Source organism: Psammomys obesus, unplaced genomic scaffold (genome assembly GCF_907164565.1).
Source record: "Psammomys obesus unplaced genomic scaffold, mPsaObe1.curated_primary_1811, whole genome shotgun sequence".
NCBI classification, from domain to species: domain Eukaryota; kingdom Metazoa; phylum Chordata; class Mammalia; order Rodentia; family Muridae; genus Psammomys; species Psammomys obesus.
The window spans coordinates 3,090,668-3,103,638 of NW_026591816.1; the positions used below are offsets into that span (position 1 = coordinate 3,090,668).

The 12,971-nt window shown below is 39.4% G+C and overlaps 1 protein-coding gene across 1 annotated transcript in view; it reads left to right on the forward strand.

Annotated features, from left to right (window-relative positions):
- The window catches only part of Tafa2 (TAFA chemokine like family member 2), a 501,221-nt gene that overhangs the window by 320,685 nt on the left and 167,565 nt on the right, over nucleotides 1-12,971 (forward strand). The window contains exon 2 of the mRNA XM_055612064.1: nucleotides 651-757. Coding sequence (XP_055468039.1) covers nucleotides 652-757 — 106 coding nt within the window. The 5' untranslated portion in view covers nucleotide 651. The remainder of the gene's footprint in view (nucleotides 1-650; nucleotides 758-12,971) is intronic.

Here is a 12,971-nt window from a genome sequence, read left to right on the forward strand (position 1 = left end):
TATTTATTTATTTATTTATTTATTTATTTATTTATTTATTTATTTATTTTTGTGTGTATGTGTATGGGCATGCCCATGTCACAGAGCATGTGTTGAAATCTTGGCATGGAAGAAAGAATCTTGAGGGGGGGGGAATAAACAATGTCATGGCTGTGCCTTAAATTTTCTTAATAAATTACTTTTTTCTTAATAAATTTTATGAAAAAATAATATGACAATATTTCCTAAGCTGTTTTAAGTTGATAAAAATGACAAAAGCAAGATGTTGCTTGATTCTGAGTCATATCAAAATGCTTTGTTTGAAATGTTCTATTTTCTATATACAGTACATACAGTTGGACATGGTACCTCATTTACCTGCACTCTTCATTCGTATTTGGGAACCTGAGATAGGAAGTTTATGAGTTCAAAAATAGTAAGACTACATAGTAAGACCTTATTTTAAACACAACAGCCACAAACAGCAGCAACAACAATGGCAGTAAACACAGTAACATAGTTTGTAAAAACAGAGCCTTCAGTGTGAGAAATTCAATTTTCTGGGGGATAAGCATATCAAGGTATCATGAAAGACTTAAATATTGCCCAATTATAGAAACATAATGACTCTACTCTATGTTCTTAGGAATTGTATTGTTTTTGTATTACAGGATGAGTAAGAGATACTTACAGAAAGCAACGAAAGGAAAGCTGTTGATAATAATTTTTATAGTGACCTTGTGGGGGAAAGCTGTTTCCAGCGCCAACCATCACAAAGGTAAGTTCACCTGCTTTCCACACTTTCTGTGTGAGAAGGCTCCTTTAAACAGACTGTCACATTCTGTCTTCATTGGTCTGTTCAATTATATTAGGTGTGGGTTTCCCTTAGCGATTTTCTTTAGGTAAAAATGCAGAGAGCTGTCTTCAAGATGACACTGAGAGGAGAAACATGGTGTTTCCAGGATTACTGCCAATTCTGAAAATATTATCCAACGAACATAAAATTCTAACGCTGTCTTCCCTCCATTTTTAAAGACAGCAATGTTAAAATGTTGCTCTGGGGTGTAAAAAAGATGAATTTTAGACTGACCTTATCTTTATAAACAAAATATTCTCATGTACAAATCTTAATCATATGTACACAGTATATGTAGAGTTTTCATTTAGATTTTTTTGTAGACTGTATCTTTTCTTGGCACCATGACTCACTCTCTGCCCTTCATTGGGAAACCATTTCTACCATGATCCTCAATGGGTTCTGATCTACCACAGAAAAGAATAAGAATATTTGTCTATATGTATGTCCTGTCAGCTCAAAATTATTCCCCTTTCTCCCTTCCAGCCATTAGGCTCCACATAAGTAATGGCTGCCTTTTCCAAATGAGTTAAAATGGGGCTATTTCTGTATTATATCTACCATAATCAAGTATTCATAACCTGAGAAGTCAATTTAGATTTTTCTGTGAAATATGGTTTTGCTATTCAATTCAATACTCTTTCCACCATAAATGCTAGCAATTTTATTTCTTATTCTTTTTTGGGGGTGAAGGAGGAAGTAAGAGTGTTTTGAATTCTCTACTAATTAACTTATTTAGACACATGCATTAGCATCTCATGGACCACTCACACAGAGATAAGATTTGATATTACCCCCATGCATTTAAAACCAATAAATTATAATTTAGAAGAAAAAGTTTTGTGGAGAGTGTGTTCCTATTTTGCAATTCTGTTTTTGACCTGCAAAGGCACGTGTGCTTGTGAATGCACAAATTTCTTTTTGTCTTTAATGTGGCCCATGGATCTGCCAATTAAACTTGTAATCCTCTTTAATAATTGTTATGTTAGTTTCTTTCCCTGTCACTGTGATCAAATGCCCTGAGAAGAGCAGATCAATCACTGTTCCAGGTTAAGGCTGATTGTCGCAGGGAAGTCGGTTGCAGGAAGGAGCCGGTCACACTTCCTCTGCAATCTGAAACAGAGAGCCCTGAGGCCTGCATGCCGCTTCTTCTCAGTGGTCATACGGTCTCTCGGGTCTCCTGTTCCTGCAGCGGACAGTTATGACGGATCTTCCCAACTCAAATAAGAGAACACAATCCCTCATGGCCATGCCTAGAGGCCCGTGTCCCAGGTGATTAGTTTGTTAAGTTCACAGTTGACCCTAACCACCACAAACCTGTCTGCACAAATTTAAAAAGGTTTGGGGGCAATGTATCTCCTACGCTCCAAGGCAGCAGTGAACTTGGTGCCTGACATCAAAAGAGTGTTAAGTGCTCATTTCCAAGAGCTGTAAACTGTATGAGAAAGGCCGTTTCTGGAGCTAACCAAATTATACTCCATCTATACTTTCTCTCAGTGATCCCAGGGCCCTGGTAGAAGAGCTGAGAGAAGCAGGAATGGAGGGTTTCAGTACAGCCGGGGCAGTGTTCCTGAGAGATATGTTTTTGTTGCCAAAGCCAGGGGAGAGTGTCTAGAAGAGATTCATTCATGAAGAATTTCCACAGTATAAATTTAAGAACTCTTCAGTCTGCTGATGGTTTATGTTTGGAGTTTTGGGAGTTTTGAGAAGGAGTGAATAGGAGATCCCCAGGAGGGCCTGTGCTGCTGGCCCTAAGAACCCAATGCCCCTCCCCAGCAGGAAGTGATTTAAAGAGGTCTATGACCTCTTTCTCCTGTAACCTTTATTCTTGCCTACCTAGTATTAGGGGGTTGGAAGAGATAGGGGTGGCAGATATGGGACCCAAATAAAAGTAACCAAAATGCCTGACTACACGAGTGCTTGAGCCTTAAATAAATAAATAATACATAACTAAGTAAGCAAATATGAACATATCATGGACTTCTTTAAGAAGCCAGTCCTAAATTTTGCCCCATGTACTGTCTAGCAAACAAACAAACAAACGATAGAATCCTTAAGTCATGACATGTACTCTGTTAACTACAAAACTATCTTTTCTTACTACTTGCTAATACTATATTTACATTTTTGTTTATTTATAAATTTAAAAAATATTTACATGTTTTTATTTGCTTAAAATATGTGTACATGTCCATATCTGTGAGTGCGGTGGCTATGTGGCCCAGAAGAGAGCCTCTGAAACCCTGGAACTAGAGTTACAGGTGGCTGTGAGCTGCCTAACGTGGATTCTGGGAACGGAAGTTATGTTCCCTGGAAGAACAGCGAGCACTTTCAACTGCTGAGCCATGTTTTCCAGCCTCGTAGTATAAAACACTTCATTGTATAAGAGAAACCAGCAAAGAACGGCAGGAACAAAAACCCGGCTGTATGTGTAAGAAAACTGCCAAATGCAATTCGCTGTTCGGAGGAGAGCCTAGCTTGGTTTTGGTTCCGTTTCTTCTAATTTGCATAAAGACCTTTTTTTCTCCATTAATCAATGTGTTTATTTACTTTACATTCTAATCACAGCCCCTCTCTCCTCCCAGTGCACACCTCCAGCTCTCTTCCTCGTTCTCCTCTCTCCTTTTCCTCAAAGAAAGGGGAGATTCCCCATGGACACCAACCTGCCCTGGAACTTTATGTCGCTTGCATAAATATTTTATGAGTGATTTCTCTCCCCATGTCTCCCTTTCCTTCTTCCTTGTTTTCTTCTTTTCCCCACTTATTCTTTTTCTCTTGAATTATTTCACATATGAAACTATAAGGGCAATATAAATATCAGTCATATGGCATAAATTCATGTGCTCAATAGCATGCTGGGGAGTATTCTCTCTTGAATGCTCTTGAACTGTGTGTCTGCATACTGACTTCATCCCATTCCTGTCTTCATTGGTGTACTAGCATGATCATTGTCCTAAATGTTCCATTATGGACATTTATGGAATTGCTTTATAGTTAGCCATAACCTCTTCACGTAAGCATGAATGAACATTTCTAAAGGCATTTTCCTTAGCTTGGTTATTTCTTGAATTTGTGTAGACAGCATTATACAGGAAGTATTTAATTGTGATTTTGCTGTTTTTTTTCCCAACAGTACTTGGAAGGTATGTTTTAAGGTGTAAAACACCGGGGAAATCAGTTCCCCAGTTGACCCACATTGCGTGAAGTCACTACATACTCATTCTTCTGTACATGGACATTTGACATATCCTATTTTCTTCCTGTTCTGAACAACAGCGGTTCTAGGAGCATTATTGTCCTTTTTTTTTTTTTTCAGAGCACATGTGCAAGGTTTTCTGGAGGAAACATTCCTAGGAGCAAAATGCTGGTTCATAGAATATGCCTGGGCTCAATTTGGTCACACAAGGCTGAATGGTTTCCCAATCTAACTGCGCTGATAAACTTGCTCTGAGTATTTTCTCTTCATCTTCTGGTTCCCTGCTATTTGTTTCTTCTTTAATCTTGCATATTTCTCACTTATTTTTTTTTTCTAGAGGTTAGTCGATTTGCTAGTTTTCAAAGGGTCAATTTTGTCTTTGCTATTTTTTTCCTGCCTTTATTTATTTTTTAGTATTTTGGTACTTTAAATGAACTTTTATTTATGTGGCAGATATTTCCGTTGCACCTTTTCAGTGACAGTCATCTGTGTTGGCCTTAGACCTTTCCTGAGGTTTCAGTGCTTTTGTAAAATTCCCAGGCTACCCCGTTGAAGGCTTCACCTGTCACTGGAGTAGATCTTCCATTTGCATAACTAATCGGTAAGGCTAATACTTGCATTACTTTCCTCTGTTAAACCAGGACTTCCTGGAGGCTGTTTCCTATATAAAGCTAAGACCATGGAGATATTTGGTGTATATATGGCCCTGGAATGATGGCATTTGCATTCTAGATGATATGATAAGAACCTAGGGTCATTTCCAATCTTGGCTCAGTTGAAACAAAACAAGATTTTCACTTTGGGGAGCAGAATAGCCATTTCTTTCTTGTATATAGAGCATCCTATTCTTTCTGTAACTCTCCTACTTGGTGTCCCCTCTTCGTACGTAGACATTTGGCTTGATGAAATTTAGGCAAGTCAGGCAGATTGAATTACTATTTTTTTTTCACAAGACAATAAGAAACCAGTCTCTAGTTAATAACACCTTGGTGAATACTCAAGATAAAAATACATATTAGAAACCCAATAGCACTAAAGAACATCCAGATACCATCTCATCTAATCTTTGTAACAGTTAAGGAAATACATACTATGGTATGGTATAACCACTGTTAGGTCAGAAACTCATTAGAAAATATTGCAAATGGGATTCAGTTCTGGAAGTCTTGCTCCAGATAGTCATAATATATCCAGTGCGGAAATTCCTCACTACTAGGGCTTGTTTGGCTGGCTAGAGTCTATGGATTAATACTACTTATGTACACAAAATCGATGGTATCTGCTACCACTGAAATGGAATTATAGTCAGGTGTTACATTCATGATGGCATTGACACACTGTTATCTGTGTAGTTCAATTTTTACATTACATTTCTACTTCTCAGTTCTTTCCATTCTACACTCTGGAATATTTATTCAGATCTTTAAAACCATCCTTTTTTTTTTTGCATTTTCTCTTGTCTGAGTTATTCTAAAGTCCACTGATGGGCTTTAGTTCCATTTATTGAATGCCTCTAATATAATTTTTTTCCAGAGAATTTTCTTGTAATTTAATGTTTTTATGTTCTCACTCTTATTTTCTGTTTTCTATTTTATATAATTTTCTAATTTACTTTTGAAATAAATTAGCCAGTTACTCCTTTTCAGAAGGAGGGTTTTATAATATAAAACTTCAGTTATATTTGCAGTTTTGTGAAACTGTTTATTTAAATTTTTAAGTTTTTGAGGATTTTACATGAATACTGTATTTACATCTTTTCTACAATTTTCTTTGCTCCTTTCAGATTCTCCTGTGCCCTGCAACTGCCTTTCAATTTAACAACCTCTTCTTTAATTCTTGTTACTGTTTTCTACAGACACACACACAGAAACACACACATACACACATACACACACATGCACACACATGCACACACAAGCACACACCCTACTAAGTGTGTGTTTACACATGCAGACTTGAGATTGATAGCCTATTGGGTTGTGTCCCCTGAGAAGACCAATTCTCTTTCAGCAGCTACTGTAGTTCTTGATCTGCAGTTCTTGTCTGTAGTTTTTTCCATTAATTACTGTTTATTCACTTTGAATACCAGCTGTAGGCCCCTCTCTCATTCCCTCCCAATTCCATCCTCCTCCCATGCCTCTCCCAGGTCCACTGATAGGGGAGGCCCTCCACCCCTTCCATCTGACCCTAGCCTATCAGGTCTCATCAGGACTGGCTGCATTGTCTTCCACTGTGACCTGATAAGGCTGCTCCCCCCTCAGGAGAAGGTGATCAAACAGCTAGCCCCTGAGTTCATGTCAGAGACAGGCCCTGTATCCCTTACTAGGGAACCCTCTTGGACACTGAGCTGCCATGGGCTACATATGAGCAGGGGTTCTAGGTTATCTTCATGAATGGTCCTTGGTTGGAGTGTCAGTCTCAGAAAAGATCCCTGGGCCCAGATTTTTTCGTTCTGTTGATCTCCTTATGGAACTCCTGTCCAGGTCTTTATATCTTCCTCGTCTTTCATAAGATTGTCTGAATTCTTCCCAAACTTTGGCTATGAGTCTCAGCATCTGCTTTGATACCCTGATGGGTGGAGTCTTTCAGAGGCCCTCTGAGGTAGGCTCCTGTCCTGTCCTGTTGACTGTTTTCTCCCTCTTCTGATGTCCATCCCCTTTGCCTTTCTGAATGAGGATTGAGCATGTTACCCAGGATCCTCCTTCTTGATTAGCTTCTTTAGGTGTACAGATTTAAGTATCATTATCCCATATTATATATCTAATATTCACTTATAAGTGAATATATACCATATGTGTCTTGCTGCTTCTGGGATACCTCACTCTGGACGATGCCTGCAAATTTCATGATTTTCTTGATTTTAATTGCTGAGTTGTATTCCATTGTGTAAATTTGCCACAATTTCTGTATCCATTCCTCAAATGAAGGATGTCTGGATTGTTTCCTACTTCTGGCTATTACAGAGAAAGCTGCTATGGACATGGTTGAGCCAATGTCCTTGTCTGGAGTTTTTAATCTATTGGTGCTGCTGCATCCTTGTGAGATTTTCTCCATTCCTATCAGCATGTTAGCCTGTGTCTCGTTATGCATGTCTTGTTAGGGCGGCCATATCATTGAAGTTGCATAGGTGCAGCTTCCCCATCATGTCTAGAAGACACTTCTCATTGACAAAGTACTGTCCTCTGGTCTTAGAACGTTTTGTCCCTCTCTTTCATCTTTGTCACTGAGGCTTAAGTGAAGGGGTTGTGTTGTAGATATAACAACTAGGGATGGGCACCCTACAGCCATTGTTCTCCACATTTTGAACAGTTGTGGATTTCTGTGATGGTCTTTCTGTGCTGCAAAAATAAACTTCCTTGAGTCACAGTGATAACTGCATGTATCTATGGGTATAAGGATGGTACTTAGGCTGGAGTTGGCATTGTGCTGGTTTGGGAATGTGACAATGAGTCCATGACTTCACTGGCACAAGTAGATGAATAATTTATAGTGCCTCCTAATTCTCTCCTATTGAATGAGCCTTATGTCTACACGTGGCTGCTTTTTACCCCTGAAATATGAACGTCATCATTTCACCTTGGGCAGAGGGTGCCCTGCTGGCCATTGTTGCAGTTCATAGGAATTACAGATGGAAAGGAGTTATAAATTTCACCACCAGAACACAGATCCCCATCTCCTCCCACAGCACTTATTCTTGTCTGTGATGTTTGGTTGATGTTTCAGTGAGAATTCTGAGCCTTGTTTACTCTGGCACCTTTCCCTCAATAACTGATAAATATAGTGGGAAAAGGAGCACCAAGAAGTGCTCCCAGTGGATCGTTTTGCACCAAACATATTCCTTTCAGCTCTCAGAGCAAGTGCTGTAGCGATCATCTTCCCCATTGGTATTTAGCTCCCTTTTTGCTGATTAATAGCTATCAAGAGCCTGGGCTGATCTAGTAGTAATCAGTGTTTCTTGTTTAGCAGGCCTGCCTGTTTCCTCAGATAAAAACCTTCCCGATGCGGGAATACGTACTCCTGGACTCACCAAGTCTAATGTCATCTTGTGGAAATATTTTATATTGGATACTTGTAATGGAAAAGTTGTTTGTTTACTCAATATTTTTTGAGTACCTGCATCAAGACAGAGAATATAGTAGTACATAAAAGAGATAAAATATTTTTTGTCTTATGGAGCTTTTACCTCTGAAGTAGGAAAATAGATAAAAAGAAAAAGAAATAAAATGTTGTGTGTTTTATGGTATAAATGCTGTGGAGACAGCATAAAAGAAGGAGAATAGGAAGTGCTGAGGGGGGGTTATATGTTAAATTAGGCCCTTGGGGATAACTCCACATTTCTAGCAGGAAGATATCAAGAGAAAAGAATTTTCCAGGCAAAACGGCCAAATGTGTAAATCCTTCCAAGCATTCTTGGAGACAAGGAGAAAGTGCATACAACAGAATGCAAGGAAGAGAACTGTGAATAGGCCATTTCAGAAGAGACAGATGCGCACTATGAAATGATAAACTCAACAAATAGCTGAAGCAGTATACTAATTCAATCAATTCTGCTCTCAGGAGCATCCAAATGGAGAATCATGCCATCCCCTCTCCTTGATATGACACAGGAACACTCTACAGCATCTGTACCTTGGGAAGCAAGTATCTAATAATCAGAGACACTCGTCAGCTGCCTAACAAACTTTGTGCTTTGGGAATTAACAGTCCTTCACAGAGAGACAAATGAGTTTACAGCTCACACTGCCTCGGAAAGATTCTGCCCTGAATTCTTACAATTATATTGAACTGGGCATTTCGAGGGGGATTAGCCAAGAACGTTGTGACAGCCAGTCAGAAAATGTAAGCAGTATTTCCCCCATGGAAGCAATTACATTAGGCCCAGCTTCAGATATTGGGGATCAGAGAGGAAACAGTTTAGGTCAGGTCTCCAAGTTCCCAAAAGAAAAATATAGCCATTAATCTTAGAAAGCTAATATGTTTCTTGTCTTTTCTTTGTCTGACCACCACATTCCAACTAAATCACCACTAAGTATTTAAGTTGGAAAACATCTCTCTCTTTTTTTTTTATGCCCCACCCTGGGATACACACTGTGAGAATTATACAGAGGAGAAAAAAAACAACCTAAAAATTAGTTTGTTAACTAAGGTTAGATACATGCTATTCTCATTGTAACTCAATATACTTAATAATCTCAGTTAGAACTCTTGATGGAGTTTACTTTTTCCTAAGAATATTTAGCTTAAAATAACTAAAGATTTTAATTGTTAGGTAAGATAACAACTGTAAGAAAGTTTAAGAGTAGTCTTAAACTGCTTTTTGGTTTATTTTTTAATTAAATTTAATTTTTTATATTAATTACAGTTTAATCACTTTGTATCCCAGCTGTAGCCTCCTCCTTCATTCCCTCCCAATTCCACCCTCCATCCCTCATTTCCTCCCTGCCCCTCTCTAAGTCCACTGATAGGGGAGGTCCTCTTCCCCTTCCATCTGACCCTAACTAATCAGGTCTCATCTGGACTGGCTGCAATGTCCTCCTTTGTGGCCTAGCAAGGCTGCTCCTCCCTCATGTGTAGGGGGAGGTCCAAGAGCCAACCACTGAGTTCATATCAGAGACAGTCCCTGTTCCACTTACTCAGGTACCCACTTGAATACTGAGCTGCCATGGCTACATCTGAGCAGGGGTTCTAGGTTATATCCATGTATGGTCCTTGGTTGGCGAATCATTCTCAGAAAAGACTCCTGTGCCCAGATATATTTGGTCCTTTTGGAGCTATGGTTCTCTCCAGGTCGTACTAACTCACCCTTCTTTCATATGATTCCCTGTATTCTGTCCAAGGTTTGGTCATGAATCTCAGCATCTTTTGTGATACACTGCTAAGTAGAGACTTTCAGAGGCCCTCTGCAGTAGGCTCCTGTCCTATTTCATGTTTTTTCCTACTTACAATGTCTATCCCATTTGTCGTTCTAAGTGAGGACTGACCATCTAACCCCGGGCCCCCCTTCTTGTTTACCTTCTTTAGGTGTACAGATTTTAGTATGTTTATTCTATCTTTTAGGTCTAGTATCCACTTATAAGTGAGTATATACCATGTGTGTCTTTCTGCATCTGGGATACCTCTCTCAGGATGATCTTTTATAGGTCCCACCATTTGCCTGCAAATTTCATGATTTCCTTGTTTTTAACTGCTGAGTAGTATTCTATTGTGTAGATATACTCCAATTTCTGTATCCATACCTCAACTGAGGGACATCTGCGTTGTTTCCGGGTTCTGGCTATTACAAATAAAGCTGTTATGAACATGGTTGAGCAAATGTCCTTGTTGTGTACTTGAGCATATTTTGGATGTATGCCTAGGAGTGGTATAGATGGATCTTGAGGAAGTGCTATTTCTAATTGTCTAAGAAAGCACCAGATTGATTTCCAGAGTGGTTGTACAAGTTTACATTCCCTACACCAGCAATGGAGGAGGGGTCCCCTTTCTCCACGTCCTCTCCAGCATGTGTTGTCACTTGAGTTTTTGATCTTAGCCATTCTGATGGGTGTAAGTTGAAATTTCAGGGTCGTTTTGATTGCATCTCCCTGATGGCTAAGGATGTTGAACATTTCTTTAAGTGTTTCTCTGCCAGTAGATATTCCTCTACAGAGAATTCTCTGTTTAGCACTGTACCCTATTTTTTAATTGGATTATTGGTTTGTTGCTGTTTAATCTCTTGAATTCTTTACATATTTTGGATATTAGCCCTCTGTCAGATATAGGGCTGGTGAACATCCTTTCCCAGTCTGTAGGCTGTCGTTTTGTTCTGACGACAATGTCCTTTGCTTTAAAGAAGCTTTTCCATTTCATGAGGTCTCATTTAATGATTGTTGATCTTAGCCTGTACTGTTGGTGTTCTGTTCAGGAAGTTGTCTCCTGTGCCAGTGAGCTCTAGGGTCTTCCCCACTTTTTCTTCTAACAGATGTAGTGTCTGGTTTTATGTTGAGATCTTTGATCCATTTGGACTTTAGTTTTGTGCAGGGTGATAAGTATGGATCTATTTGCATTTTTCTGCATGTAGATATGTAGTTGGACCAGCACGATTTGTTGAAGATGCTGCCTTTTTTCCATTGAATGGTTTTGGCTTCTTTGTCAAAAATCAGGATTCCATAGGTGTATGGATTTATTTCTGTGTCTTCTATTCGATTCCATTGATCTACCTTTTTGTTTCTATGCCAATACCATGAAATTTTTATTACTATCGCTCTGTAGTACAGCTTCAGATCAGGGATGGAGATACCTCCAGATGATATGTTGTTGTACAGGATCGTTTGGGAAATTCTGGGCTTTTTGTTCCTCCATATGAAGTTCAGAATTCTTTCAAGGTCTGTAAAGAATTGTGTTGGCATTTTGATGGGAATTACATTGAATCTGTAGATTCCTTTTGGCAGAATGGCCATTTTCGCTATGTTAATCCTACTGATCCATGAGTATGGGAGATCTTTCCATCTTCTGATATCTTCTTTATTTAAAAGTCATTCATTAATTCATACAATGGCTCAGGAGAGAGAATATACATTGTGTTTCTGTTAAATGCTGGGCTTTAGGTCAAGTTCCAGTGATTCACAATTGAGCAAAATTGACAGAATCTTATCTTTAATAGAGCTCATAGTGTATCCAAGGAGAAAAACACTGATATTGTATTTCAGAAAGTCATATAGGTAAATGTTTAATTACACATGATATTGAAGTGCTATAAAGATAAAATTTCCAGACACATAGACTTCAAAATGGATGAGCTGGAAGACTTGATGTTGGATCTGTATAGGAGAGGGACATAAAACCCATGCAGTTGAGTAGCCTCCATAGTGCTGCAGAAACAACCACTGGAGACTTCATGAGCCAGTGGTTGTTGCTGGGTCTCAGAGACCACAGCCCTTGTGGATGCAGTCAGTCTGGAAGACAGCTTAGGGGAAGATGTTTGAGGGCATGCTCAAAATGACAGTTTTCTTAGGATGAACATGGCTCCATTCAATCTGGATAAAATGTTTCTATCTTATCTTGAGCCAGTTTGCAGTTGCCTATGACGTTCTGTAAGCTTAAGAACACTGCTCCCTGAGATTTCACCTTACACCCATCAGAATGGCCAAGATGAAAATCTCAAGGGACAACACATGCTGGAGAGGTTGTGGAGAAAGGGGAACCCTTCTCCACTGCTGGTGGGAATGTAAACTGGTACAACCACTCTGGAAATCAATCTGGCGCTTTCTCAGTCAATTAGGAATAGCGCTTCCTCAAGATCCAGCCATACCACTCCTAGGCATATACCCAAAAGAGGCGCAAGTACACAACAAGGACATTTGTTCAACCATGTTTGTAGCAGCTTTATTTGTAATAGCCAGAAGCTGGAAACAACCCAGATGCCCCTCAACTGAAGAATGGATGCAGAAACTGTGGTACATCTATACAATGGAGTATTACTCAGCAATGAAAAATAAGGAAATCATGAAATTTGCAGGTAAATGGTGGGACCTGGAAAGGATCATCCTGAGTGAGTTGACCCAGAAGCAAAAAGACACTCACGGTATATACTCACTCATATAAACATACAATATAGAATAAACCCACTAAAAGCTGTACATCTAAACAAACTAAGCAAAAGAGAGGACCCTAACTAAAATGTTCAATCCCCATCCTGAAAGGCAAAGAGGATGTACATCAGAAGAAAACGAAAATAGGAAACAACCTCGGAACCCGCTACAGAGGGCCTCTGAAAGCCAGAAGAAAACAGGAAACAACCTTGAAACCTGCCACAGAGGGCCTCTGAAAGCTTCTGCAGTATAGACTGTCAAAGCAGATGCTGAGCCTGATGGCCAACTGATGGGCAGAGTGAATGGAATTTTATGTAAGAAGTGGGAAATAGTAAGAGCTGGAGGGAACGGGAACTCCACAAGCAGAGCAACA